Source organism: Leucoraja erinacea, chromosome 8, assembly GCF_028641065.1.
Source record: "Leucoraja erinacea ecotype New England chromosome 8, Leri_hhj_1, whole genome shotgun sequence".
NCBI lineage: Eukaryota > Metazoa > Chordata > Chondrichthyes > Rajiformes > Rajidae > Leucoraja > Leucoraja erinaceus.
Window position 1 is genome coordinate 70015166 of NC_073384.1, and position 27366 is coordinate 70042531.

The following is a 27366-nucleotide window of genomic DNA, read 5'->3' on the forward strand; positions in this document are numbered from 1 at the left end:
AAGTAGACTATTATCTGAATGGTGGCCGATTAGGAAAAGGGGAGATACAACGAGACCTGGGTGTCATGGTACACCAGTCATTGAAAGTAGGCATGCAGGTGCAGCAGGCAGTGAAGAAAGCAAATGGTATGTTAGCATTCATAGCAAAAGGATTTAAGAATAAGAGCAGGGAGGTTCTACTGCAGTTGTGCAGGGTCTTGGTGAGACCACACCTGGAGTATTGTGTACAGTTTTAGTCTTCTATTCTTCAGACCCCATTACAGACTTCACCTATCCTCCTCTCCCCCCCCCTATCCTCCTCTCCCCCCTCTAACCCCCACTCCCCCTCTAACCCCCACTCCCCCCCCTCCACTTCACCCTTCCCCGACCTGACCCCACATCTCTCCCCCCGCATCCCAGACCCTAAGCCGTGCCGTCCCTGCCTCCGCCCGTTTCCCGGGGACTCCGCTCTCCAGCTGCGGATCCGGGGGCGGGGAGAATTCCAGGCCGGGCCTCCTCTTCCTGTCGGGAGCAAAGATCTTCTAGCGAACTTTGGCCGGGAGAGGCCGGGAGCAGGAGCTGGAGCAGGAGCAGGAGCTGGAGCTGGAGCTGGAGCAGGAGCAGGAGCAGACCCCGGGCAGCGGGAGGCTATGAGCAAAGATCTTATAGCGAAGATCTTTGGCTATGAGGGGCTTGTTGTAGGTCTCCCACCCCCAGCCCAGATCTTGGAGCAGAGGGAGAGGGGCGCTGCTGGTTCCGTGTGCCCACTGGCCTTGGGTGAGATTATAAAGCTGGAAAAGTCCGTCGAGTCCAAGTCATGGTTGTGCTGGACTTTGGTTGGGGCGTAGTTGGAGTTTTACTGTAGTCTGTTCACCTCGTTACAGGAAGGGTGCTGAGGATTGTTGACCAGTACACATCATGTTATGAGCAAACATTGTGGGCCGAAGGGCCTATTCTTGTCATATACTGCTCTGTGTTCTATCCACAGTTGGGCTGGCTCGGATTTTTATTGCTAGGCGTGCAGTGATTTAAGGTTGTGTAAGATCATGAGGTGAACAGATAGGACGGATACAGTCTTTTTTCTCAGGGAAGGGGATTGAAGAACCAGAGCACATGGGTTTAAGGTGAAAGGTGGACTAGATGCAGATGACACGAAGCTGGGGGGCAGTGTTAGCTGTGAGGAGGATGCTAGGAGGCTGCAAGGTGACTTGGATAGGCTGGGGGAGTGGGCAAATGCATGGCAGATGCAGTATAATGTGGATAAATGTGAGGCTATCCACTTTGGTGGCAAAAAACAGGAAAGTAGACTATTATCTGAATGGTGGCCGATTAGGAAAAGGGGAGATGCAAAGAGACCTGGGTGTCATGGTACACCAGTCATTGAAAGTAGGCATGCAGGTGCAGCAGGCAGTGAAGAAAGCAAATGGTATGTTAGCATTCATTGCAAAAGGATTTAAGAATAAGAGCAGGGAGGTTCTACTGCAGTTGTGCAGGGTCTTGGTGAGACCACAACTGGAGTATTGTGTACAGTTTTAGTCTTCTATTCTTCAGACCCCATTACAGACTTCACCTATCCTCCTCTCACCCTTCCTCTAACCCCCACCCCCCTCCACCTCCACCCTTCCCCGACCTGACCCCACATCTCTCCCCCCACATCCCAGACCCTATGGTGCAGGCAGTGAAGAAAGACAATGGCATGTTAGCATTCATAACAAAATGATTTGAGAATAAGAGCAGGGAGGTTCTACTGCAGTTGTGCAGGGTCTTGGTGAGACCACATCTGGAGTATTGTGTACAGTTTTGGTCTCCTAATCTGAGGAAAGACATTCTTGCCATAGAGGAAGTACAGAGAAGGTTCGCCAGACTGATTCCTGGGTTTGCAGGACTTTCATATGAAGAAAGACTGGATAGACTCGGCTTGTACTCGCTAGAATTTAGAAGATTGAGGGGGGATCTTATAGAAACTTACAAAATTCTTAAGGGGTTGGACAGGCCAGATACAGGAAGATTGTTCCCGATGTTGGGAAAGTCCAGAACAAGGGGTCACAGTTTAAGGATAAGGGGACGTCTTTTAGGACCGAGATGAGAAAAACATTTTTCACACAGAGAGTGGTGAATCTGTGGAATTCTCTGCCACAGAAGGTAGTTGAGGCCAGTTCATTGGCTATATTTAAGAGGGAGTTAGATGTGACCCTTGTGGCTAAAGGGATCAAGCGGGTATGGAGAGAAGGCAGGGATGGGATACTGAGTTGGATGATCAGCCATGATCATATTGAATGGCGGTGCAGGCTCGAAGGGCTGAATGGCCTACTCCTGCACCTATTTTCTATGTTTCACAGAGACCTGAGGGCCAACTTTTTCCACACAGATGGTGCTGGGTGTATGGGACCAACTGCCAGAGGAGATAATTAAGGCAGGGATTATAACATCATTTAAACAGGTCCATGGATAGGAAATGTTTAGAGGGATATTATAGGCCCATCGTGGGTAGGTGGCACTAGATCAGTCGTGCAGCATGTAAACAGGCCCTTTGGCCTACGCTGACCAAGCTGCCTCATCGAAGATGCTGCCATTTGTTGTGTCTGGCCCCATATCCTTCGAAACCCATGTACCTGTCCAAATACCTTTTACAGTGCAGTCCATTTTGTGCTGTTCCAATCACTGCCAGGTGTTGTCTCCCTGTGCCAGCTGTTCCACTCTCTGCCAGCTGTTTACGATCTGCCAGCTGTTTACGATCTGCCAGCTGTTCTGCCTTCTGCCAGCTGTTTACCCTCTGCCAGCTGTTTACCCTCTGCCAGCTGTTTGCCCTCTGCCAGCTGTTCCTCTGTCAGCTGTTCCACCTTCTGCCAACTGTCGTGAAGGGGTGATTGTTGGACTCGTTGTTCTGAAGGACCTGTTTCCACGCTGTATCTCCAAACTAAACTAAAACATGGATCCATACGGAACACCATTAGTGCGGCACGGTGGCGCAGCGGTAGACTTTCTGCCTTACGCCACTCGCAGCACCAGAGGCCCGGGTTCCATCCTAGCTACGGGTGCTGTCTGTACGCAGTTTGTACGTTCTCCCCGTGACCGCGTGGGTTTTCTCCAGGTGCTCCGATTCCTCCCACACTCCAAACACGAGCGGATTTAGAATAGAATAGAATGGCTTTTATTGTCATTCAAACAAACAAAAGTCTGAACGAAATTCAGGAAGTCTGGCTTGGTATAAAGTATAAATTGTCGTGTGTGTGTGTGTGTGTGTGTGTGTGGTGTGTGTGTGTGTGTGTGTGTGTGTGTGGTGTGTGTGTGTGTGTGTGTGTGTGTGTGTGTGTGTGTGTGTGTGTGTGTGTGTGTGTGTGTGTGTGTGTGTGTGTGTGTGTGTGTGTGTGTGTGTGTGTGTGTGTGTGTGTGTAGAATAGTGTTAATGTGCAGATATCGCTGGTCGATGCAGATTCAGTGGGCCGAAGGGCCTGTTTCCTCATTGTATTTCTTAACTAAGTCTTCGGCAGCTATCCAGAACGTACCCCCTTTATTCCCACTCTTTGCCTCCTGCCACTCAGCCAATCTTCAATCCATGCTAGTACCTTGCCTCTAACACCATGGACTCTGACCTTGTTCAGCAGCCTGACATGCAGCACCTTATGGAAAATACAAGTAAACAGCATCCACTGACTCTCTTGTCTATCCTGCTCATTATTCTAACAGATTTGTCAGGCAAGTGACCAAAGCCAATGTTCTTGTGTTTCCAACTACCCCGAAACCTCATCCATAATAATGGACTTTAAGTCTTCCCAACTACTGAAGTCAGGCAAAACTCTCTAAAATGTCCTTTCTTTTGCCTCACGCCCTTCCCAAACAGTGAACTTACATTTGTCATTTTCCAGTCCTCTGGAATAATTCCTGACCCCAGTGTCATAGTCATATGCCCCTGTCCCACTTAGGAAACCTGAACGGAAACCTCTGGAGACTTTGCGCCCCACCCAAGGTTCCCGGAGGTTTTTGTCAGTCTCCCTACCTGCTTCCACTACCTGCAACCTCCGGCAACCACCTGCAACCTCCGGGAACCGCACGGAAACCTTGGGTGGGGCCAAAGTCTCCAGAGGTTTCCGTTCAGGTTTCCTAAGTGGGACAGGGCAATAGAGTGACACAGCGTGGAAACAGGCCCTTCGGCCCAACTTGCCCACACCGGCCAACATGTCCCAGCTACACTAGTCCCACCTGCTTGTGTTTGGTCCTTATCGCTCCAAACATCCATGTGCCTGTCTAACTGTTTCTTAAATGTTGGGGAAGTGATTCTTGAAAGGTTGCTACAAATGCATCCACAATCTCTACAGACGTGTAAGTGAATGTAAATGGGTTGGTTAGTAAATTTGCAGACAATACAAAAATTGGTGGAGTTATGGACAGTGAGGAAGGGAGTCAGAAGATACAGCGAGATATAGATCAACTACGGAAATGGGCGGAGAAATGGCAGATGGAGTTTAACCCGAGCAAGTGTGAAGTTTAGCACTTTTGAAAGTTGAATGCAAGGGGAAAGCATTCAGGTAATGGCAGATCCCTTAACAGCGTTGATGTACTGATGGATTTGGTCCATAACTACATGTGATGAAGTCGAATTTTAGTTAAAAATATAAGAAGATATTAAATTGGCTTCTGGGCTAGCTTACAGCTTATATTTAGTCTCAAATTAGGCTTGCCTTAGGTTGTGGGTGTGTGAGATAATAAATCCTATAACATTGAAGGAGCTAGAGATATCTTTGAAGTAAGATGCCATAAACCAAATTACCAATGTTTATGGGGAGGAGGCAATAAAGGAAGAGAGAAATAACCAGTCACATCTTTGAAGCAAGAGGCAATAAAGCAGATGGCCTATGTTTATGAGGGACCAAGTGACAACGGAGAACCAGGGAAGTGGAGAGCTGAAATGACCTAAAGAAAATGGGCAATGTTTTTAGTATATCTTGTACCATGTAAACAAAAGGCCTTTGATGTGATGCATTCTGTGGAAACCTTTTCCTGTACCTCTGACATGAGTAATGTCTGTGGAATGTGCTAAGGGGACAAAAAAACCCTATTTAAGGCAATGTAATTCTGTTGTTCAGAGAAGGTGGCTGAGCACAGTCAAGTGTCTGTGTTGGTCACTTGACTGGAATTCTCCCTCCCTTCCATCGGCCGATGTTAAGTAAAGTTTTGAACTGGTCTACCAAACAGTTTGTGTGGTGTCTGTTTATTAAGAAGCGAACCTGGTTTAGTAGTTAAGATAAGTAGCTTTTTCACATGAGGGTGGTAATACAAGAGACTGGTAAGAAGATATATGGTATACTTGCTTTCACATTGATTTCCTGTCGGGCATTGAGTATAATAGGCACGAGGTCATGATGTAGCTTTATAAAAGTTAGGTTGGGCCGTATGTGGAGTATTTCAGTGTAGGAGTAGAGAGGTTCTTCTGCAGTTGTATAGGGCTCTGGTGAGACAACATCTCGAGTATTGTGTACAGTTTTGGTCTCCGAATTTGAGGAAGGACATCCTTGTGATTGAGGCAGTGCAGCGTATGTTCACGAGATTGATCCCTGGGATGGCGGGACTGTCACATGAGGAAAGATTGAAAAGACTAGGCTTGTATTCACTGGAGTTTAGAAGGATGAAGGAGATCTTATAGAAACATATAAAATTATAAAAGGACTGGACAAGCTAGATGCAGGAAAAATGTTCCCAATGTTGGGCGAGTCCAGAACCAGGGGCCACAGTCTTAGAATAAAGGGGAGGCCATTTAAGACTGAGGTGAGAAAACACTTTTTCACCCAGAGAGTTGTGAATTTGTGGAATTCCCTGCCACAGAGGGCAGTGGAGGCCAAGTCACTGGATGGATTTAAGAGAGAGTTAGATAGAACTCTAGGGGCTAGTGGAATCGAGGAATATGGGAAGAAGGCAGGCACAGGTTATTGATTGGGGCCGATCAGCCATGATCACAATGAATGGCGGTGCTGGCTCGAAGGGCCGAATGGCCTCCTCCTGTACCTTTTTTCTATGTTTCTACGTATTGCGTGCAGTTCTGGTCACCCCATTACAGGAAGGATGTGGAGGCTTTAGAGAGGGTGCAGAGGAGGTTTACCAGAATACTGCCTGGATCAGAGGGTTTTAGCTACAGAGTGAGGTTGGACTTGGATTGTCCAACCTTACTTCTCTATGATACTCGAGGTGGCGGGGAGACCTGATGGAAGTTTCTAAAATAATGAGAGGCAGAGACAGGTGGGCAGAATATTTCTCAAAGGATGGAAGTGTCAGAGACTAGAGGACATTCCCTTAAGGTGAGAGGGGCAAAGTGTAAATACGATGTGTGGGGCAAATCTTTTTTGAAAAAGAGGGTGGTGTGTGCCTGGAAGGTGCTGCCAGGGATGGTGGTGGAGGCAGGTACGATAGTGGTGTTTAAGAGGTTTTCGGATATGCAGGGATAGGAGGGATATGGATCGCGTGCAGGCAGAGGGGATTAGTTTATCTTGGCTTCATGTGTAGCGCGTCATTGTGGGCCGAAGGGCTTGTTTCCGTGCCGTATGGTGCTGTGCTCCACGTCGGATGTAATTGTAATCATGTGTTCTCATTACAGGAGGTGACACCATGTCAGGCGCACAGTTGCAGGACCCCTTCGCCACCGGCCACATTTCGGAGAGCTTTGACCTGGTCCTGCAGACACAGCTCAACTGGGAGACCTTCCTGACCCCCCTCTCCACCTCCGTCGCCATTCTCGCCGACCTGATCCGCCAGGCCAAGAGCGGCCACGACTTCCCTCTCCAGCAAGACCACCAGACTTCCCATTCGGACGACCCCACGTCATTCCGAGGATGGCTCCTGAGGATTTGCCTGGAGGCTCCAAAATCATTCCAGGGCATCTGTGCCGACATGATCGAGATCCAGGCCAATTGTGAGGACATGCCAGTGGTCCTGAGAAGGGTGAGCGAGGACTGGAGACAGGGCAAGGGCCTTCGCCAGAAGATGGGCATGACCCAGGCATGTGCTGCCCAGTGCAAGGTGGCTGCTGGAGATGTGGAGCAGATTGTCTCCCGTCTCAACCTGCAGCTCTCTCAGGGTCTGGAGCGAGCTGCAGCCTCGCGGAAATGCAGCCAGGAGCAGCAGCAGGAGGTGCAGCGAGCCCTGGACACGAGCAGGGAGAGCTCCAAGTACATCGAGGAGAAGAAGGCAGCTTTGGAGGAGGAGTGGGCCAAAGTTTCCGAGGAGCGGGAGAAGATCAGGGATGCCTTGAACGACATCAAGTCTAGAGCCTTCACCGAGACCCTCGCGGAGGAGGTGCTGAGCGAGTTGAAGGAACGTCTGCCTCAGGTGCTGGGCCTGGCACGCAATGTGAGCAACCCGGCAGCCCTGGCCTCAGAGCTGGTCAGAGCGGCCAAGTTTGTCGTCAACGAGATCACGGCCCTGAAGAACAAGGATCCCAGCTCTGCCCTGGTCACCTTCCTGGCGGAGGTGGAAGAGAAGGCTGCGGAGAAGATCAGAGAAGTGCAGTCGCAGGTGGACCAAGCAGGAGAGAAGTACGACCACCATCTCCGGCACATGGAGGACCTGACCAAACGCAGTGCGCAGTTGTCCGAGGATATGTCTGGCCAGCAGACACAGGAGAAGGACATTGGCTCCACAATGCTGCTGATGTCCCAGGCCCTGGAGCTGCTGGGAAGCCTCCAATCCAACTGGTCCCAGACCCTCAGCTTCATCCACCTGATCCCCGGGCTGATGACAGAGTGCCAGAGGATGTTGGACAGGCTCAGCGACGGCAAGGATGCGGACGAGTCGCAGGTGATGGAGTACCAAGACCAGATGTCGCAGGTGTCCACCATGCTGGACCGCCTGGGGGCCATGGCTAGGACCTACATCGAGATGTACGACAAGCATCTGAAGCAGCCGCTGATCGATCTGGCTAAAGTCATGGCCATGGATGGGAGTGACTACAAGCTGAAGTCCATCCAGAGGAAGTGCCAGAGCGCCAGAGAGGAGATCCACAGAAAGGCCAGGGATCAGCAACAAAAGTTGGGGCAGAGAGTCCAGCAGAGTAGTCGGGCCCTTGGACAACTGTCCCAGCAGCTGCGGCCAAAGGGCTGACGGAGGGGCAGTGGGGCCCCCGGGCTGAGCCCAGGACCATCAGCTCCATCCAGGAGAACTCTGGAGAGGATCGGCAGCGTGCCCCGACCCCGGCTAGCCCACGGCCCGGTTTCCTGTGCCCCCCTCAGGTCAGCGAGACCACCCTCGTTGTAGCAGATCACAATAAAGCTACTCCTATGGCCCATTACTGAGTCCGTGCTGTGTGTTCATCATCCTGGTGTAGGGTGGCCAGGAAGCATTAGCCTCCCCCCCCCCCCCCCCCCCCCCCCACATCAACATAGCAGCCCCCCACCCCCCCTCCCCAAACCTGGGCCGAGCCAGCTGTGACAGGGTGGGTGGGGCTCGGATAGTGGGGACCCTGGGGATGTCCTGTTCTGGGAGGGGGGGGGGGTTCAGGACGGGCTGGTGGGAGGGGGTCCTCATGGGGCTGGACCAGGGGCATGCAACCGGGGTGATGTCCCTGGGGTGGGGACTGGTGAACGTTGCCACTGCTGCGGACCACTGGTGGTTGGGAGAGGGGGGAGATGAGGCTCCAGTTGGGGGAGGTGGGGGAATCGGGAAGATGGAACAGCTTCTTAGGAACCACTGTCCTGGTCCGGAAAACATAGCTGCGGACACACCACACAACCTCCTCTGCACTCTCTCTAGTTTAACGTCATGCTTCCTGTAACAGGGTGACCAAAACTGAACACCATACTCCAAGATAGACAAGTCTGACAAGTCACTGAAGAAGGGTCCAAACCCTTCAAAAAACACAATAAAACTCATGAGATGTGGTCTCCCACGCACAAAACCATGTTGAATATCCATAATCAGCCCTGGCTGTCCATCCCGTGTTCCATCAGCTTACTAGCTGTCAAAGGAGCAGAATGAGGCCATTCGGCCCATCAAGTTTACTCCGCCATTCAATCATGGCAGATCTATCCCTCTCACCCCCATTCTCCTGCTTTCTCCGCATCACCCTTGACAGCCATCTGTGGCAATGAATTTCAGATTCACCACCAAATTTGTTCAAAGCCCTGCTAAACTCCTTGTACATCACCATCGGCCTTCCTCCATTCACTCAGTTACTTTGCTTTTGAAGCTGCTCGATATCCCACTGCACACATTGACAGCCATTCCCAATTGTCCACAAGTCCACCAATTGTGTTGTGTCAGCAAACTTGCCAACCAACCCAAGTTGTTTATGTATCTCGCAAACAACAGAGATGCTAGTACCTATCACTGTGGATCTCCACTGATCACACACGTCCCAGCAAGAATAACACCCCTTCCAACATTACCCTCTGTCTTCTGCCAGTAAGACAGTTCTGAATCCACGTAACCATGAATCCTGCATATCAAACATATAAAATTATAAAAGGACTGGACAAGCTAGATGCAGGAAAAATGTTCCCAATGTTAGGCGAGTCCAGAACCAGGGGCCACAGTCTTCGAATAAAGGGGAGGTCATTTAAGACTGAGGTGAGAAAAAACTTTTCCACCCAGAGGGTTGTGAATTTGTGGAATTCCCTGCCACAGAGGACAGTGGAGGCCAAGTCACTGGATGGATTTAAGAGAGAGTTAGATAGAGCTCTAGGGGCTAGTGTTGTCAAGGGATATGGGGAGAAGGCTGGCACGAGTTATTGATTGGGGACGATCAGCCATGATCACAATGAATGGCGGTGCTGGCTCGAAGGGCCGAATGGCCTCCTCTCGCACCTATTTTCTATGTTCTATCTATGTTTCTATCTTCTGGATCAGCCTTCCATCTGAAGAAGGGTCTCAACCCAATACGTCACCCATTCCTTCAGGTTTGCTAGTGCTACACATGTGGGATTAAACTAAATGGTGGGGGGGTAGGGATTGACAAGTTGGGAGGATAGAGATGGAGTTAAAGTGTGGGCGGAAATCACGGGGAAGGGGGGGGACACACACGTCCCTCCCATGTTTTGAGAGGTGCGGGGCAATCCCCCCCCCCCGTGTTTTGTAATCCGGATTTTGAAATTCGATGAAAAAAACTCAATTAAAATATCCGCGAGACAGTGGGGGTGTCACTGTTAAGCGCTTGTTAAATGTCTCTAATAACATCATATTAACACGATGTGTCACCAATTGTGTTTTTACATTCAAGTATTACTGAAGGTATTCACGGAGAATTTCTTAAAGCTGTCTGATGCGGGTAATAATAATAATAATAATAATAATATTTTATTTATGGGCGCCTTTCAAGAGTCTCAAGGACACCTTACAAAAATTTAGCAGGTAGAGGAAAAACATGTAAGGGGAATGAAATAAATAGTAGAGACATGACTAGTACACAAAGTAAAGACAGAATTCAATTCAAAACACAATATGAGGCAATTAATGCACAGATGAAAAGGGAGGGGCACGTGGGGCTAAGGATAGGCAGAGGTGAAGAGATGGGTCTTGAGGCGGGACTGGAAGATGGTGAGGGACACGGAATTGCGGATCAGTTGGGGGAGGGTGTTCCAGAGCCTGGGAGCTGCCCTGGAGAAGATTCTGTCCCCAAAACTGCGGAGGTTGGACTTGTGGATGGAGAGGAGACCGGCAGATGTGGATCTGAGGGACCGTGAGGGTTGGTAGGGGGAGAGGATGTCAGTGAGATATGGGGGGGGCCAGATGGTGGAGGGCTTTGTAGGTGAGGACCAGGATTTTGTAGGTGATCCGGTGGGAGATGGGAAGCCAGTGAAGTTGTTTGAGGACTGGAGTGATGTGATGCCAGGATTTGGTGTGGGTGATGAGTCGGGCGGCTGCGTTCTGAACCAGTTGGGGTCGGTTGATGTAGGTGGAGCTGATGCCAAGGAGAAGTGAGTTGCAATAGTCCAGTCAGGAGGAGATGAAGGCATGGATGAGTCTTTCAGCAGCGGGAGGTGTGAGAGAAGGTCTGAGTTTGGCGATGTTGCGGAGATGAAAGAAGGAGGTTTTAATGACATGGCGGATGTGAGGCTCAAGGGAGAGGGTGGAATCAAAGATCACGCCAGGGTTGCGGGCCTGGGGAGATGGGGAGACAGTGGTGCCGTCGATGGTGAGAGTGGGGTTATTGATTTTGCTGAGTGTGGCTTTGGAGCCTATGAGGAGGAATTCTGTCTTATCGCTGTTGAGTTTGAGGAAGTTATGTTGCATCCAGGTTTTTATAGCTGACAAACAGGAGTTGATATGGGAGAGTGGGGGGGGGGGGGGGGGGAGTTGTGGGGGGATTTGGTGCCGAGGTAGATCTGGGTGTCATCGGCGTAACAGTGGAAGTCCAGGTTGAAGTGGCGGAGTATCTGACCAAGGGGGAGGATGTAGATGATGAAGAGGAGGGGGCCGAGTACGGAGCCTTGGGGAACGCCTTGAGTGACTGTGGCTGTAGCAGAGGTGTGGTTGTGGAGAGAGATGAAGTGGGATCTGTTGGAAAGGTAGGAACGGAGCCAGCTGAGTGCAGAGCCTTCAATGCCGAGGTCTTTGAGTCTGGTGAGCAGGATGTTATGGTTCACTGTATCGAAGGCTGCGCTCAGGTCGAGGAGGATGAGGATGTTGAGGGAACCAGTGTCAGCAGAGGTGAGGAGGTCGTTGAGGACTTTGAGGAGAGCAGTTTCTGTGCTATGGAGGGGGCGAAAGCCAGATTGGAGGGGTTCAAGTAGGTTATACGCAAGGAGGTGGGAATGAAGTTGCGACGCAACGATACGCTCCAGGGTTTTTGAAAGAAAGGGGAGGTTTGAGATTGGGCGGTAGTTAATGAGAGAGGAGGGATCAAGACCAGGTTTCTTTAAGATTGGTGTGACAGCAGCAGTTTTGAAAGCGGAGGGGACAATTCCTTGGGACAATGAGGAGTTGAAGAGATTAGTGAGGTAGGGGCAGAGAACGGGGAGGCAGGACTTCAGCAGGGGAGTGGGGAGAGGGTCGAGGGAGCAAGTAGTGGGTTTGGAAGAGCTGATGAGTTTGGAGATTTCAGTAGGGGTGACTAGGTCAAACTGGGAGAGGAAGCAGTGTGGAGGAGGGGTAAGGAGGTCAGTGGAGATGTTGAAAGGAGGGGCCTTGGTAGGTGGTGGAGTAGATGCTGGGGAGTCGGGTACAGGGGATAAAGATTGATAGATGGTGCTGATTTTATCAGCGAAAAAGTGGAGGAATGAGTTGCAGAGATCCGGAGTAGAGGTAGGGAGAGTGTTGGCTCGAGGCTTGAGGAGGTTGCCCACTGTGGAGAAGAGGGTTCTGTGGTTTAGGCAGGGGTCGGTGAATATGGAGGAGAGGTAGGCAGATTTTGCAGCAATGAGGGCATCTTTGTAGGCAGTGAGGTGGAGTTTGTAAGCTTCATGGTGGACTGTGAGAGATGATTTCTTTGTGAGTCGTTCAAGTCGGCGACCAGTCTGTTTCAGTTTACGAAGTGCAGGTGTGTACCAGGGTGAAGATGTGTTGAAAGCTACGGTTCTTGTTTTGAGGGGGGCCATAGTGTTAAGGGAGGTAGACAAGGTGGAGTTGAGATGGTTTGTGAGATCATCAGGTGAGATGGGGGTTGAGTCCAGGGGGAGAGTGGTGGAGAGCAGGTCAGAGAGATGGTGGGGATTGATGGATTTTAGATTACGGAAGGTGATTTCTCGGAGCAAGCGGGGGCGAGGTGTCGGAGAAGGGATGGTGAACCGTATAAGCTTATGATCAGAGAGGGGGAAGAGGCATGGATGGAGGTCGAGTACCGGTTGATTTGTGGAGCAGACCAGGTCAAGGATGTGACCTTTGTCATGGGTGGGAAAGGTGACGTGCTGAGTGAGAGAGAAGTTGTCAAGTAAAAAGGCAAATTCAGATGCGAGCTTGCAGGTGGGGGAGTCCATGTGAATATTTAAGTCACCAAGTAGCAGCAGACGCGGGGAGAGGGATGAGGCAAGTGTGAGGAGTTCAGTGAAGTCAGATAGGAAGGAGGGGTTTGGTTTAGGTGGCCGGTAAATGAGGATGACTGTCATGGAGGAAAGGGCTTTGAAGGCGAGGAATTCAAATGATGCTACTGGGGGGAAGGTGAGTTCAGTGATACGAAAATTCTGGTTGAAAATAACAGCGAGGCCACCTCCATGGCGGGAGGGGCGGGGTTTGGAGATGTAATTAAATCCAGGTGGGGATGTTTGATTGAGGGAGAGGAAGACATTGGGTTGTTGCCAGGTCTCAGTGAGCAGAAGGAAGTCCAGAGTGTTGTCAAGGATTAGTTCATGGAGGGCAAGGGCTTTGTTGTTGAGCGACCTGGTGTTGAGGAGGGCAAAGTTGGCATTATGAGAGGGTGGAGGGATGGGGGCAGGCTGGAGAGATCTGAGGTCGTCCCGGTTGCCAGTGCGTGCGGTCAGCTGGGATGGTGGGGTGACGCAGTTGAGGGGGGGTAGAGTGGGGTAGCGAGCAGATGGATGGAATGGAATGTCTGTGGTTGAAGTAAGCAAGCTTGCGCCGAGAGCCTCTGTGGATGAAACGGGGTCGACGTAGAAGTCTAAGCTGTTTAGTGACTTGGATGCAGGATGGGATGTAGTTGTTGAAGAGACCAATCAGTTGCAGAGTTGAGTATTTGAGCATGATGAGGAGCCCGAGCAGCTGCAGGAAGCAGCAGAGAGGTTGTCTCTGATGGTGAGGGTGCAGAGAGGTGTCCAGCAGTGAGGGTGCAGAGAGGTGTGCAGAGAGGTGTCCAGCGGTGCAGGTGCCAGGTGGAGAGAGTATCCAGCAGTGAGGGAGCAAAGAGGTTGACCAGCAGTGCAGATGCAGCGAGGTGTCCAGCATTGAAGGAGCAGATAGGTTGTCCAGCAGAGCAGGTGTAGAGGTAGTCCAGCGATGAGGGTGCAGAGAGGTTGTCCAGCAGTGCGGGTGCAATGAGGATCCAGTTCCCTCACTGGTGCAGGGAGGTGTCCAGCGTCGATTTTTTTCCCCCCATCTCTCTCCCCCCTCCAAGGTTGGTTCTTCTGTTTGCTTCTGTTTTATTTGTTTAAGTGTTATTTATCTCATTGTAGCTTTTGAAAGATTCAAGCGGGTATCAGACACTTTCTAAGGGCTGAATCGGCCCGTTCGCGGGGCCTTTCATCGCCCAGCTGCTGTGTCAAGGCGATCGAGGCTCCCGATGTTGAAGCCCCCGCCGGCCGATTTTAAGCTGCGCCGGGCAATTAAAGGCCCCTTGAACGGGCCGATTGAAGCCCCACGATTCGGGGCGGATGAAGCTGCTGTTGCTGGAGTCGGTCACCAACCAGGTCAGCTCCCAATGTTACCGTCCACAGGGCCCACGGCCGAAGCCTTGTGCGCGCGTGTGTGTGTGTGTGTGTGCGCGCGCGAGCGGCCACCAAGAAACCATGCCCCACAAATCGTGCCCCCCCTCCCCCCATGTTTTGATAGCGATTTCCAGCCCTGATTTAAAGGGGAAGTGAGTGCAGAAAAAATTATAAAAGTCTCTTGAATTAATGGGAAGGAAAGTTGGAGAAGGGATAAGAGAGTAAGGTCAGGGCCAATAGTGACCGGAGTGAGAGGGGAGATGAAAGTCAAAGTGTTGTTTATGAATGCGCGAAGGATAAGAAATAAAGTGGACGAGCTTCCAGCTCAGTTAGAAATTGTCAAGTATGATGTTGTGGGAATGACTGCAAGGGAGACATGGCTGCAAGAGGCCCAGGGCTGGGAACTGAATATTCAAGGGTATACATCCTATCAAAAAGACAGACAGGTGGGACGAGGGGGTGGGGTGGCTCGGTTGGTGAATGAAATTCAGTCCCTTACAAGGGGTGACATAGAATCAGGAGATGTGGAGTCAGTGTGGGTAGAACTGAGGAATTGTAAGGGTAAAAAGACCTTAATGGGACTTATCTACAGGCCCCCAACCAGTAGCCTGGACATAGGGTGCAAGTTGAATCAAGAGTTAAAATAGTAAGATTAAACGAGCTTACCAGTTTGAAGTTTGATCTGTATTTTATGAGGAGTTACGATGAGGGATTACGTGAAGAACCCGTTCAGCAGGCATGCGCGGCATACTTCAAAGCAGCGGTGTGGAATCACAGATAGACACAGTTATTGAAGTAAACATAGTAAAGATAAGGAGACATCAGTTTATGAATTTGACCCATATTATTGAGGGTGGGAGCGGAGGGCACGTAATCCCTCATCGTAACTCCTCATAAAATATAGATCAAACTTCAAACTGGTAAGTTCTCATTTAATCTTACTATTTTACTTCGGAGTCACGTGAGTGATTCCGTGAAGATTTCAAAGCTCTGTGATTTCAAACCATGTAACAGTTATTACCACATCACTGCCGAAGTCTTTGAGGGAGGAAGTGTATTATCGTAATCAACCAATGAATCTGTTCGTAGAAAAACACAATGGCATTTTTTAACAATAACAACAAAGAAATTAAATTGTTCCCCTGGGCTTAAATTAAATATTTGCAAAATCTGTAAAATCTTTCCTGCAAATAAAACAGGTTTTGCCAACGGCTTATTATAAAATTTCTGAACGGTCTTTCCACCCACTATTCCTGCTGTAGCCAGGATGTGGTTTATAGGCACGTCCATTCTTTTAGCCGTGGATGCTGCCCTGGTGGAATGAAATTTGCAAATGTTAGTTTTTATCCCAGCAGCTTTTAGCACCTGCTTGAGCCATCTCGAAATGGCTCGTCACCCGACCATAAGGTTTTTTACGACTGATTCACAAGGCTTTTCATCTCCCTCGAATATTTTGGTTGTGTCTATGTAGGATAGTAGGTGGGTCATGGCACATAACCGTGTTTCTGGCGGGTAAGCCCGGAATTCCACGACTGGATTAGGTGTTCCTGGTCTGCTCTGTTTGATCAGTTCCTGGATAACGACAGAGATCTGGTCTGGAGCTGTGAGCATGGTGTCCAGTCGCAATAGGTGTAGTGACTGGACCCTCTGTGCAGATACAAGGGCCATCAACATGAGTGTTTTGAGCATAGATGGTTCCAGGTTGAGGGATCTGGCTGGTGGCCAACCCCTGAAGTATGTCAGGACCACACTGACATCCCATATATGGGTGTACCTTGGTCTAGGGGGTTAGAGTTGTAAATATCCTTCATTAGTTTGACCACCAGCTGGTGGGACCCCATGGCCTGTTGTCCTGGAGCTGGTTTTAAATAGACAGGCAGGGTAATTCTAGCTGTGTTGATGGCTCTGTAGCTGAGTCCTTCATTGTGGTGAAGGTTCGCCAGGAATTCCAGTAGAATGGAAAGATGTAAAAGGAAGCTGAGGACCACCTCTTTCACACAGAGGGTGCTGGGTGTATGGAATGGGCTGCCAGAGGAGGCAGTTCAGGCAGGCATTATAACATTTGAATGTCATTTGCCCAGGTACATGGAAAAGGTTAGAGGGATATGGGCCGGGCACAAACAAATGGAACTAGTTTAGATGGGGCATCTTGGTCAGCATGGACATTGGACTCAAGGGCCTATTCCTGTGCTGGGTGACTGCCACTTCCTCGGGCAGCAGTTTTTATGTACACAACACCCTTTGTGAATAAGTTGCCCCTAAGATCTCCTTTCAAACTTTTTCCTCTCACCTTAAACCTATGCCCTCTAGTTTTAGACTCCTCTGTGACGATCTCAGCGTCTTTGTAATTATACTTCGCAGTCACGCGAGTGACTACGTGAAGAACCCGTCCAGCACGCATGCGCGACATGAGCATTCACGCAGATGCAACAGCGACAAACGGGAGTGCGGGCGCTCCCGCTACAAGCCTGAAAGAACGGACCGTTAGGTAAGTAGTTACACACAGGTTCGAGTTTACAAACTTTGCTCCTCTTTGTTGCTCCAGGGGAAACTGGAGACAGCAAAGCAGCACAGAGGGAAGCGGCCCCCGTTCGACTCCAGGGAAGGAGCGTTCCGTCAGTGGAGGGGGGAGAGACGGCACCGGGACCGCACACGCTGCGGTCCACAGTCAGGGTACTGAGCCTTTGCCCAGTCCGCTAAGAGCTGTCTGACCAACAGCAGCGGACTGGAGGGAAATTCAAAAAGACGGCCAGTAATCCCTGCATTCACCCGACAAAGAGACTCCCGGCCCGAGAACCGCAGAAATGCCGCCCGAAAACGGCAGGCAGCCTCTAGCAGCAAAGTCAGAACCAAACCTCGGGCTGGAGACAGACACAGAAGATGGAACCGGCACATCAAACTACCACCCGAGAGCAAGGAAGTGTCTGTTCTCCAAGCCTAGAGTAAGGACATGGAACCAAACACTCCAGCGAGACTTGCCTCGGGAGCAGGGGCAAGCTCGCCAAGGGAGCATAACACTCCCACTCCAGTGCACTACAGCACTGGCCATCTCCCTTATCGAGGGATCGGTGGCAACCAGGGCTGGGCTGGTCAAGAAGAGGGGTCACTGGCTGAACAACATCTTTTTTTTTTCTTTTTTTTTATATGAAACTACTTTTATTCAAAAAATAACAATAAACATAGAGTATTAACACAATCCAAGACTGCCAATGTTGACAGTTTACAAACAAACGATCATCAAATTAATATAACGTCAACTTTATCAACAAAACACTCGACCTCCAACGGCGACCAGCATTCACGGAAGGCCTCCAAAGTCCCCATGGACACCGCCTGTTCCCTCTCCAGGGACAGGCGGGCACGGACGTAGACCCAGAAGAAGCTCAAGCAATTTAAAAAACACTTGAACAAAATTATCAAATTAAAATATTAACATTTTTATCTCTAATATATTCAACCTCCTGTGGTGACCAGCGTTCACAGAAGGCCTCCACAGTCCCCATGGACACCGCGTGCTCCTTTTCCTGAAGGAAGGCTCCTCCGTGGAGTCGAGTGGGGGACAGGTTTGTTGCAGAGCCTTTCTTCTCTGCCGGACAGCAGAAGGCTCCCTGTGAAGGAAACTGACGTCAGCTTACCTGACGGTCCATTCTTTCACCCCCATAGCGGGAGAGCCCGACTCCCGCTGTGCCGCTGTTGCTCTGCTGGACGTAATGCCGCGCATGCGTGCTGAACGGGTTCTTCATGGAATCACTCACGTGACTCCGAAGTAAAATTGGCATGTAGCAAAGGTAATGCTGTGGTTGTTATGGGAGATTTCAACATGTAGGTAGACTGGGAAAATCAGGTTGGTACTGGACCCCAAGAAAGGGAGTTTGTGGAATGCCTCCGCAATGAATTCTTAGAGCAGCTTGTATTGGAGCCTACCTGGGAGAAGGCAATTCTGAATTTAGTGTTGTGTAATGAACCGGATTTGATAAGGGAACTCGAGGTAAAGGAGCCATGAGGAGGTAGTGACCATAATATGATGTTTTAATCTACAATTTAAGAGGGAGAAGGGTAAATCGGAGGTGTCAGTATTACAGTTGAACAAAGGGGACTATGGAGCCATGAGGGAGGAGCTGGCCAGAGTTGACTGGGAAGATACCCTAGCAGGGACGACAGTGGAACAATGGGATCAAGGTAAGAGCGTTCACGTCGCGGCCATGTTTCCACCACCACGCACAAGGAGCACACGATAGACACCATTGTGCAGATGCCGAGAAGTGTCTGGCTGAACATCCTCTAATCTTGTATGTGGACTCGATAAGAAGAAGTGGAACAACAGGTATTTCTGGGAATAATACAGAAGGTGCAGGATCAGTTCATTCCAAAGAGGAAGAAAGATTCCAAGGGGAGTAAGGGGCGACCGTGGCTGACAAGGGAAGTCAGGGACAGTATAAAAATAAAATAGAACAAGTAAAAGATGAGCGGGAAGCCAGAGGATTGGGGAACTTTTAAAGACCAACAGAAGATAACTAAAAAGGCAATGCGGGGAGCAAAGATCAGCAGCGCGTTAGTTTTTTCAACTTTTTTTATTTTTTTAGTATGTTTTAAAGTATGTTTTTAATGTTTCTTTGTGTGGGAGGTGGTGTGGGGGGATAAGGGGGAAACCGTTTCGGTCGCCTCCTCCATGGAGAGGCGACTTTTTCCAGGTCGCCTCCCCGTGGCCTAACAGCAAGGATCGGCGCGGCCTTTCCCGGAGACGCGCTCGGGACTTCAGCGGCGTGGAGCATGTGAGCCCTCGCTGGGGCTCGCTGGAGGGAACCGCTCCGTTTCGCTGGCCCGGGGCAGCCGGCAGCCTGAAGCCCCGCGCGGTCTGCACAGCTCCAGCTGGCGCGGCGTCTACAGCCCGGGTTCCCTCGTGGGGGACCCGGGGGAAGAAGCCATCACTGCCGGCCCGCGGCCAACTTCTACCGCGGGCCCGGCGTGAACTTACCATCACCCCTGGAGGGGAGCTTCGACCGTCGGCCCTGCGGTCTGCGGTGCTTCTGGCTGCGGCGCGGCGGGGACTTTAAATCTTCGACCGCCGGCCTGCGCCCTACACCAACTTAAAGCCGCAGTCTACGGTGGGGAAGAGCCAATCCTGGACTTACCTGAACTTGTACCTTGTCCTTTTACCATCTGGACGCCCGCAGCAACGGCTGCGGAGGGTTGAGGTCCCGACCACGGGGGAAAATGGAGGGGGACTGGCCAAATTGTGTGCCTTCCACCACAGTGATGAATGCTGTGGTGGATGTTTATGTTACATTTTTATTGTGTTTTTGTGTGTGTTCTTTATAATTGTACCGCTGCTGACATATTCATTTCACTTGCACTTATGTGCAATGTGACAAATAAACCGTATTGTTGTGTATTGTATTGTATTGTATTGTAGATGAGGTACGAAGGTAAGCTAGCCAAGAATATAAAGGAGGATAGTAAAAGCTTCTTTAGGTATGTGAAGAGGAAAAAATTAGTTAAGACAAAAAATTAGTTGGACGCTTGAAGACCAAAAAGGGTGAATCTATTATGGGGAACAAGGAATTGGCAGATGAGTTGAACAAGTACTTTGGATCCGTCTTCACTAAGGAAGACACAAACAATCTTCCTGATGTACTAGGGTGACGGAGGAGCTGAAGGAAATTCACATTAGACAGGAAATGGTGTTGGGTAGGCTGATGGGACTGAAGGCTGATAAAATCCCCAGGGCCTGATGGTCTGCATCCCAGGGTACTTAAGGAAGTGACTCTAGAAATTGTGGACGCATTAGTGATCATTTTCCAATGTTCTATAGATTCAGGATCAGTTCCTGTGGATTGGTGGGTAGCTAATGTTATCCCACTTTTTAAGAAAGGCGGGAGAGAGAAAACAGGGAATTATAGACCAGTTAGCCTGACATCGGTGGTGGGGAAGATGCTGGAGTCAATTATAAAAGATGAAATAGCGGCACATGTGGATAGCAGTAACAGGATCGATCTGAGTCAGCATGGATTTACGAAGGGGAAATCATGCTTGGCTAATCTTGTGAAATATTTTGAGGATCTAACTAGGAAAATGGACAAGGGAGAGCCAGTGGATGTAGTGTACCTGGACCGTTCAGAAAGCATTTGATAAGGTCCCACATAAGAGATTAATGGGCACAATTAGGGCACATGGTATTAGGGGTAGAGTGCTGACATGGATAGTGATGTGGTTGGCAGTCAGGAAACAAAGAGTAGGGATTAACGGGTCCCTTTCAGAATGGCAGGCAGTGACTAGTGGGGTATCGCAAGGCTCAGTGCTGGGACCGCAGCTATTTACAAAATACATTAATGATTTAAATAAAGGGATTAAAAGTAACATTAGCAAATTTGCAGATGATGCAATGCTGGGTGGCAGTGTGTACTGTGAGGAGGATGCTATGAGAATGCAGGGTGACTTGGACAGGTTGGGTGAGTGGGCAGATGCATGGCTGATCCAGTTTATTATGTATAAATGTGAGGTTATCCACTTTGGTGGCAAAAACAGGAAGGCAGATTATTATCCAAATGGTGATGTTGAGAAAAGGGGAAGTATAATGGGATCTGGGGGTCCTTCTTCATCAGTCGCTGAAAGTAAGCATGCAGGTACAGCAGGCTGTGAAGAAAGCGAATGGCATGTTGGTCTTCATAACAAGGAGTCGAGTATAGGAGCAAAGAGGTCTATCTGCAGTTGTATAGGGCCCTAGTGAGACCACACCTCGAGTATTGTGTGCAGTTTTGGTCTCCGAATTTGAGGAAAGACATTCTTGCTATTGAGGGAGTGCAGCGTAGGTTCACAAGGTTAATTCCCGGGATGGCGGGACTGTCATATGCTGAGAGAATGTAGTTGCTGGGCTTGTATACTCTGGAATTTAGAAGATTGAGAGGGGATCTTATTGAAACATATAAGATTATTAAGGGTTTGGACACGCTAGAGGCAGGAAACATGTTGGAGGAGTCCAGAACCAGGGGCCACTTTAAAAATAAGGGGTAAGCCATTTAGAACGGAGCTGAGGAAATACTTTTTCACACAGAGAATGGTGTCTGGATTTCTCTGCCTGCAGTTGAGGGTGGTGGAAGCAGGTTCCTCATATGTAAAACATACTTAGGTAAAACAAACCATGTAAAACAGGCTATTAACGTATGATTATGATGATGATTATTTGCGGCTATTTGCATATCCTGTGTATGCAAGTCAAGAAGTCACATGTGACTTGTCACTGTGACAATAAAGCATTCAATTCAAATTTTCTTCTCCAGATGCTATCACCTCTCCAGTCCTAGGGGTACAGGTAATATTTTCCTGAAGGGCAACACAGGTAGATGGGTTGATGGTGTTTGGGACGCTGGTTTTCATCAGTCATCCCCTCACTCAAGGGCCTGTCCCACTTACGTGTCCTTGGCACGCAAATTACGCAACCTCGTGGTTGCGTTGAGGCGCACGGGCATCATGTGGCCGCGCGAGGCCGGTCCCACTGAGACGCACGGAGGGGTATGTAGTTGTGCGTGACATCGCGCGGGGCTCTGAAATTTTTGTAGTGAACGAAATCTTCACTCGCCAACGGCCTGTCGCGTAACAGACGGCCAAAGTGGGACAGGCCCAAGACCCTGGCGCGACGCAACGTCTCACCTCCAACAGCAGCAGAAGCAGGCAAACGTTCGCTGAGCTCGGCCTGGAGTTCACGGCCGTTGCGGTCCGGATCCGCCCCCACTTCTACTCCCGGAACGGGGCCAAGAAAATTGAAGATAGACACAAAATGCGGGAGTAACTCAGCGGAACCGGCAGCATCTCTGGAGAGATGCAATGGGTGACATTTCAGGTCAAGACCCTTTTTTCAGACTGAAGAAGGGTCTCAACCCGAAACATCACCCATTGCTTCTCTCCAGAGATGCTGCTGGACCCGCTGAGTTACTCCAGCTTTGTGTTCATCTTCAAATGACATCACACGCTCCAGACGGCTGTGCGTACGCATGTAATCGCGCCCGACCTTCGCGGGACCTTCGTGCCTCAACGCGACCGCGAGGTCGCGCAATTTGCGTGCCAAGGACACGTAAGTGGGACAGGCCCGTCAGGCTTCACAATGTGCACCCTTCAATTCTGTCTCACACCTTTTTGCTTTTATCTCTGACTTTGGTCCCATATCAAAAACCGCCAACGCACCTTTCCCAACTATTACCTGCCACACTTTGTCCGGACTCTCCCCTCCCCGCACAACCAGCCTGAAGAAGGGACTTGACCCGAAGAGGCACCCTTCCATGTTCTCCACAGATGCTGCCTGACCCACTGAGTTCCAATGTTCCATAGATTCAGGATCAGTTCCTGTGGATTGGAGGGTAGCTAATGTTATCCCACTTTTTAAGAAAGGCGGGAGAGAGAAACCAGGGAATTACAGACCAGTTAGCCTGACATCGGTGGTGGGGAAGATGCTGGAGTCAATTATAAAAGATGAAATAGCTGCTCATGTGGATAGCAGTAACAGGATCTGTCCGAGTCAGCATGGATTTACGAAGGGGAAGTCATGCTTGACTAATCTTCTGGAATTTTTTGAGGATGTAACTAGGAAAATGGACAAGAGAGAGCCAGTGGATGTAGTGTACCTGGACTTCCAGAAAGCATTTGATAAGGTCCCACAGGAGGGCAAAATTAGGGCACATGGTATTGGGGGTAGAGTGCTGACAGGGATAGAAAAGTGGTTGGCAGTCAGGAAACAAGGGTAGGGATTAACGGGTCCCTTTCAGAGTGGCAGGTAGTGACTAGTGGGGTACCGCAAGGCTCGGTGCTGGGACCGCAGCTATTTACAATATACATCAAGGATTTAGATGAAGAGATTCAAAGTAACATTAGCAAATTTGCAGATGACACAAAGCTGGGTGGCAGTGTGAACTGTGAGGAAGATGCTATGAGAATGCAGGGTGACTTGGACAGGTTGGGGGAGTGGGCAGATGCATGGCAGATACAGTATAATGTGGATAAATGTGAGGTTATCCACTTTGGTAGCAAAAACAGGAAGGCAGATTATTATCTAACTGGTATCAAGTTGGGAAAAGGGGAAGTACAATGGGATCTGGGGGGTCTTTGTCATCAATCAATGAAAGTAAGCATGCAGGTACAGCAGGCAGTGAAGAAAGCAAATGGCATGTTGGCCTTCATAACCAGATGAGTTGAATATAGGAGCAAAGAGGTCTTTCTGCAGTTGTACAGGCCCCTAGTGAGACCACACCTGGAGTATTGTGTGCAGTTTATGTCCCCTAATCTGTGGAAGGACATTCTTGCTATTGAGAGAGTGCAGCGTAGGTTTACAAGTTTAATTCCCGGGATGGCGGGACTGTCATATGCTGAGAGAATGGAGGAGCTGGGCTTGTATACTCTGGAGTTTAGAAGGATGCGAGGGGATCGTATTGAAACATAAGATTATTAAGGGTTTGGACACGCTAGAGGCAGGAAACATGTTCCCGATGTTGGGGGAGTCCAGAACCAGGGGCCACAGTTTAAGAATAAGGGTTAAGCCATTTAAAACAGAGATGAGGAAACACTTTTTCACACAAAGTTGTGAATCTATAGAATTCTCTGCCTCAGAAGGCAGTGGAGGCCGGTTCTCTGGATACTATCAAGAGAGAGCTAGATAGGGCTCTTAAAAATAGCGGAGTCAGGGGATATGTGGAGAAGGTAGGAACGGGGTACTGATTGTGGATGATCAGCCATGATCACATTGAATGGCGGTGCTGGCCCTAAGGGCCGAATGGCCAACTCCTGCACCTATTGTCTATTGTCTGTTGAGTTACTCCAGCACTCTGTGAAACATCACTTATCCATGTTCTCCACAGATGCTGCCTGTCCCACAGAGTTACTCCAGCACTCTGTGAAACGTCACCTATCCATGTTCTCCACAGATGCTGCCTGTCCCACTGAGTTACTCCAGCGCTTTGTGTCCTCCTGAGTATTGAAGTTGGGAGGTTATGTTACAGTTGTACAAGACATTGGTGAGGCTGCATTTGGAGTGTTGTAGAAATTAGATTAGAAATTAGAAATTAGATCCTTTATTTGTCATTCAGACCTTATGGTCTGAATGAAATGTCGTTACCTGCAGCCATACATACAATAATAAACAACAGAACAGACAGTAAACACAAATTAACATCCACCACAGTGAGTCTACCAAGCACCTCCTCACTGTGATAGAGGCAAAAATCTTAGGGCTGCAGTCTCTTCCCTCCTCTACTCCCTCTGCGCTGAGGCGATACCCCACCGGGCGATGGTAAATCAGTCCCGTGGCTCACCGAGCTCCGCGAACGGGCCGGTTCAAACACTGCGGCCCGGGGTGGTCGAAGCTGCCGTCCTCCAGTCCAGCGGACACAGCTGTTGACGACGTTGTCCATTGGCCGGTGGCCGAACCCCGGACTCAGGCTGCTTCCGCCAGAACGCCACTACAGCCACCGGAGCACCGTTCCAGCCCCGAGCCGGGTCGCCCTCACGTGAGCGTCTCGGCCCCGCGCCAGGCCGCCCCCACGGGAGCGCCGTTACCCTCGAGCTGGGCCGCCCCGACGGGAGCGCCGTTACCCTCGAGCTGGGCCGTTACCCTCGAGCTGGGCCGCCCCGACGGGAGCGAGTCCAGGGCGAGTCCTGACAGGCTGTCTCCGGAGCCTCGAGGTCGCCAGCTCCGCCATTAAGGCCTCAGCGCAGACGGAGGCAGAGAAGGGGGATACGACAAAAACCCCACACACAAACACAACCAAAAACCAAAAACTTAGCTAAACAAAACGATAAAAACAACACAAAAAAGTAAAAACAAACGGACTGCAGGCGAGCCGCAGCCGTTCACCAGTGCCGCCACTTCCGGTTCAGTATTCCGGTTTGTGTTCAGTATTGGTCACCCTGTTATAGGAAAGTTATCATTAAGTTGGAAAGAGTGCAAGAAGATTAATGAAGATATTTCTAGGACTCGAGCCTGAGTTATTGGGAACAGTTGGGCAGACTAGGACTTTATACATTGGAGCACAAGATGCTAGGGGGTAGTAGACATACTATGGATGTCCAGTCACTCTACACCTCCATCCCTCACCAGGTGGACTGAGGCCAGGCGACAACTCTCAGACACCTCCTCCTACTTATCCTTGGACCATGACCCCACAGACGAGCACCAGGCCTTAATCTCAAGCGCCATTACTGATTTCATCACTTCCTGCTCCCCAACCTTATCGTTCCCCAGCCCCGCACGGCCCGATTTTGCCTTCTCCCCAATGTCCACAAACAGAACTGCCCTGGCAGACCCATTGTTTCTGCTTGTTCGTGTCCCACCAAATTAATTTCCACATACCTCGACTCCATCTTATCCCCACTAGTCCAATCCCTCCCTACCTATGTCCAAGACACCTCACACGCTCTTCGTCTCCTCAGTGACTTCCGTTTTCCAGGCCCCCACTCCCTCATCTTCACCATGGATGTCCAGTCACTCTACACGTCCATCCCCCACCAGGAAGGTCTCTGGAGGCTTTCAATAGAGAGATAAATAGAGCTCCTGAAGATAGCGGAGTCAAGTGGATACGGGGAGAAGGCAGGAACGGGGTACTGATTGTGGATGATCAGCTGTGAATGGCGGTGCTGGCTCGAAGGGCTGAATGGCCTACTCCTGCACCTATTGTCTGTTAAGCCCTCAGTTTCTTCCTCAATTGCAGAACCAGCCATGTTCCATCTACCAATACTCTCCCTGCCTAGCAGAGCTGGTCCATTCTCTCAACAGCTTCTCCTTCCACTCCTCCCACTTCCTCCAGATCCAAGGCGTAGCTATGGGCACTCGCATGGGCCCCAGCTCTGCCTGCCTCTTTGTAGGGTACTTCGAACAATCCCTGTTCCAGGCGTACACTGGCCCTACCCCCAAACTCTACATCCGCTACATTGACAACTGCATTGGTGCTATGTCCTGCACCCACGCAGAACTCACTGACTTCATCAACTTCGCCACTAATATCCATCCTGCACTCAACTTCACTTGGACCATCTCCGACATCTCCCTATCGTTTCTAGACCTCAGCGTCTCCATCACAGGAAACAGACTATTGAGCGGCATCTGCTACAAACCTACTGACTCCCACAGCTATCTAGACTACATATCTTCCCACCCTGCATCTTGTAAAGACTCCATCCCCTACTCCCAATTCCTCCGTTTATGCCGCATCTGCACCCAGGATGAGGTGTTCCACACCAGGGAATCAGAGGTCCTCATTCTTTAGGGAATGGGGGTTTCCCTCTTCCACTATAGATGAGGCTTTCACTAGGGTCTCCTCGATATCCCGCAGCTCCGCTCTTGCTTCCCCTCCCCCCACTCGTAACGGGGACAGAGTCCCCCTTGTTCACACCTTCCACCACATTTTTTCCAGGTTCCTACCTTACCGGAGATGTGATCAATTTTCGGATCACATTCTCCGGGCTCTGCGGCCTACCATCGCTGGAGCTGGAGGCCCCCTCGGACTGTCGTGAGCCCCACCGCGGGGCGTGGACTTAACATCGGAGCGGACCCCTTGCCTGCGATCGCTCCCACCAGTGCCTGCGGACTTACCATCAAGGGCTCGCAGTCTCGGGAGAGGCTAGTCGGGAGCAACGCTGCAGAAGGTTCGACAGCCCCGACCCGTGGTTCGATCGCCCGGCCCGGGGGAGCTGGCATTCCCCCGGATGCGGGAGCCGATCGCCTCGATGCGGAGGGCCAGACCGCCGCCGGCTACGGGAGTCAAGACTGCCCCGTCAACGTGGGGCTCGAGGTCCACGACCGAGGAAGAACACAAGGAAGGACCCGAACTTTATTTCGCCTTCCATCACAGTGAGGAATGTGTAGGAGTCACTGTGGTGGATGTTTATGTTAAAATGTGTTTATTTGAGTCTGTTGCTTTTAATTGTATGACTGACCTGGCCAGTGAATTTCACTACACCAATTGATGTATGTGACAATACATCAACGTACGACTGTTTCCAGGTGAGGCAGAGGTTCACTTGCACCTCCTCCAACCTCATCTACTGTATCCGCTGTTCCAGGTGTCAATTTCTCTACATTGGCGGGACCAAGCGCAGGCTCGGCAATCGT

At 50.3% G+C, this 27366-nt stretch overlaps 1 protein-coding gene across 1 annotated transcript; it reads left to right on the forward strand.

The window, feature by feature from the left end:
- The first annotated feature begins 665 nt into the window (after positions 1-665).
- LOC129699828 (uncharacterized) lies at positions 666-8252 on the forward strand. The gene is made up of 2 exons (XM_055639948.1): positions 666-756; positions 6566-8252. Exon 2 carries the CDS (start codon positions 6577-6579, stop codon positions 8065-8067), a length of 1491 nt encoding a protein of 496 aa, XP_055495923.1. The 5' UTR covers positions 666-756; positions 6566-6576; the 3' UTR covers positions 8068-8252.
- The last annotated feature ends 19114 nt before the right edge of the window (positions 8253-27366 follow it).

What these genes read in the sequence shown, in the direction of transcription:
- LOC129699828 (XM_055639948.1), top strand. Translation starts at nt 6,577, where the DNA reads ATGTCAGGCGCACAGTTGCAGGACCCCTTCGCCACCGGCCACATTTCG.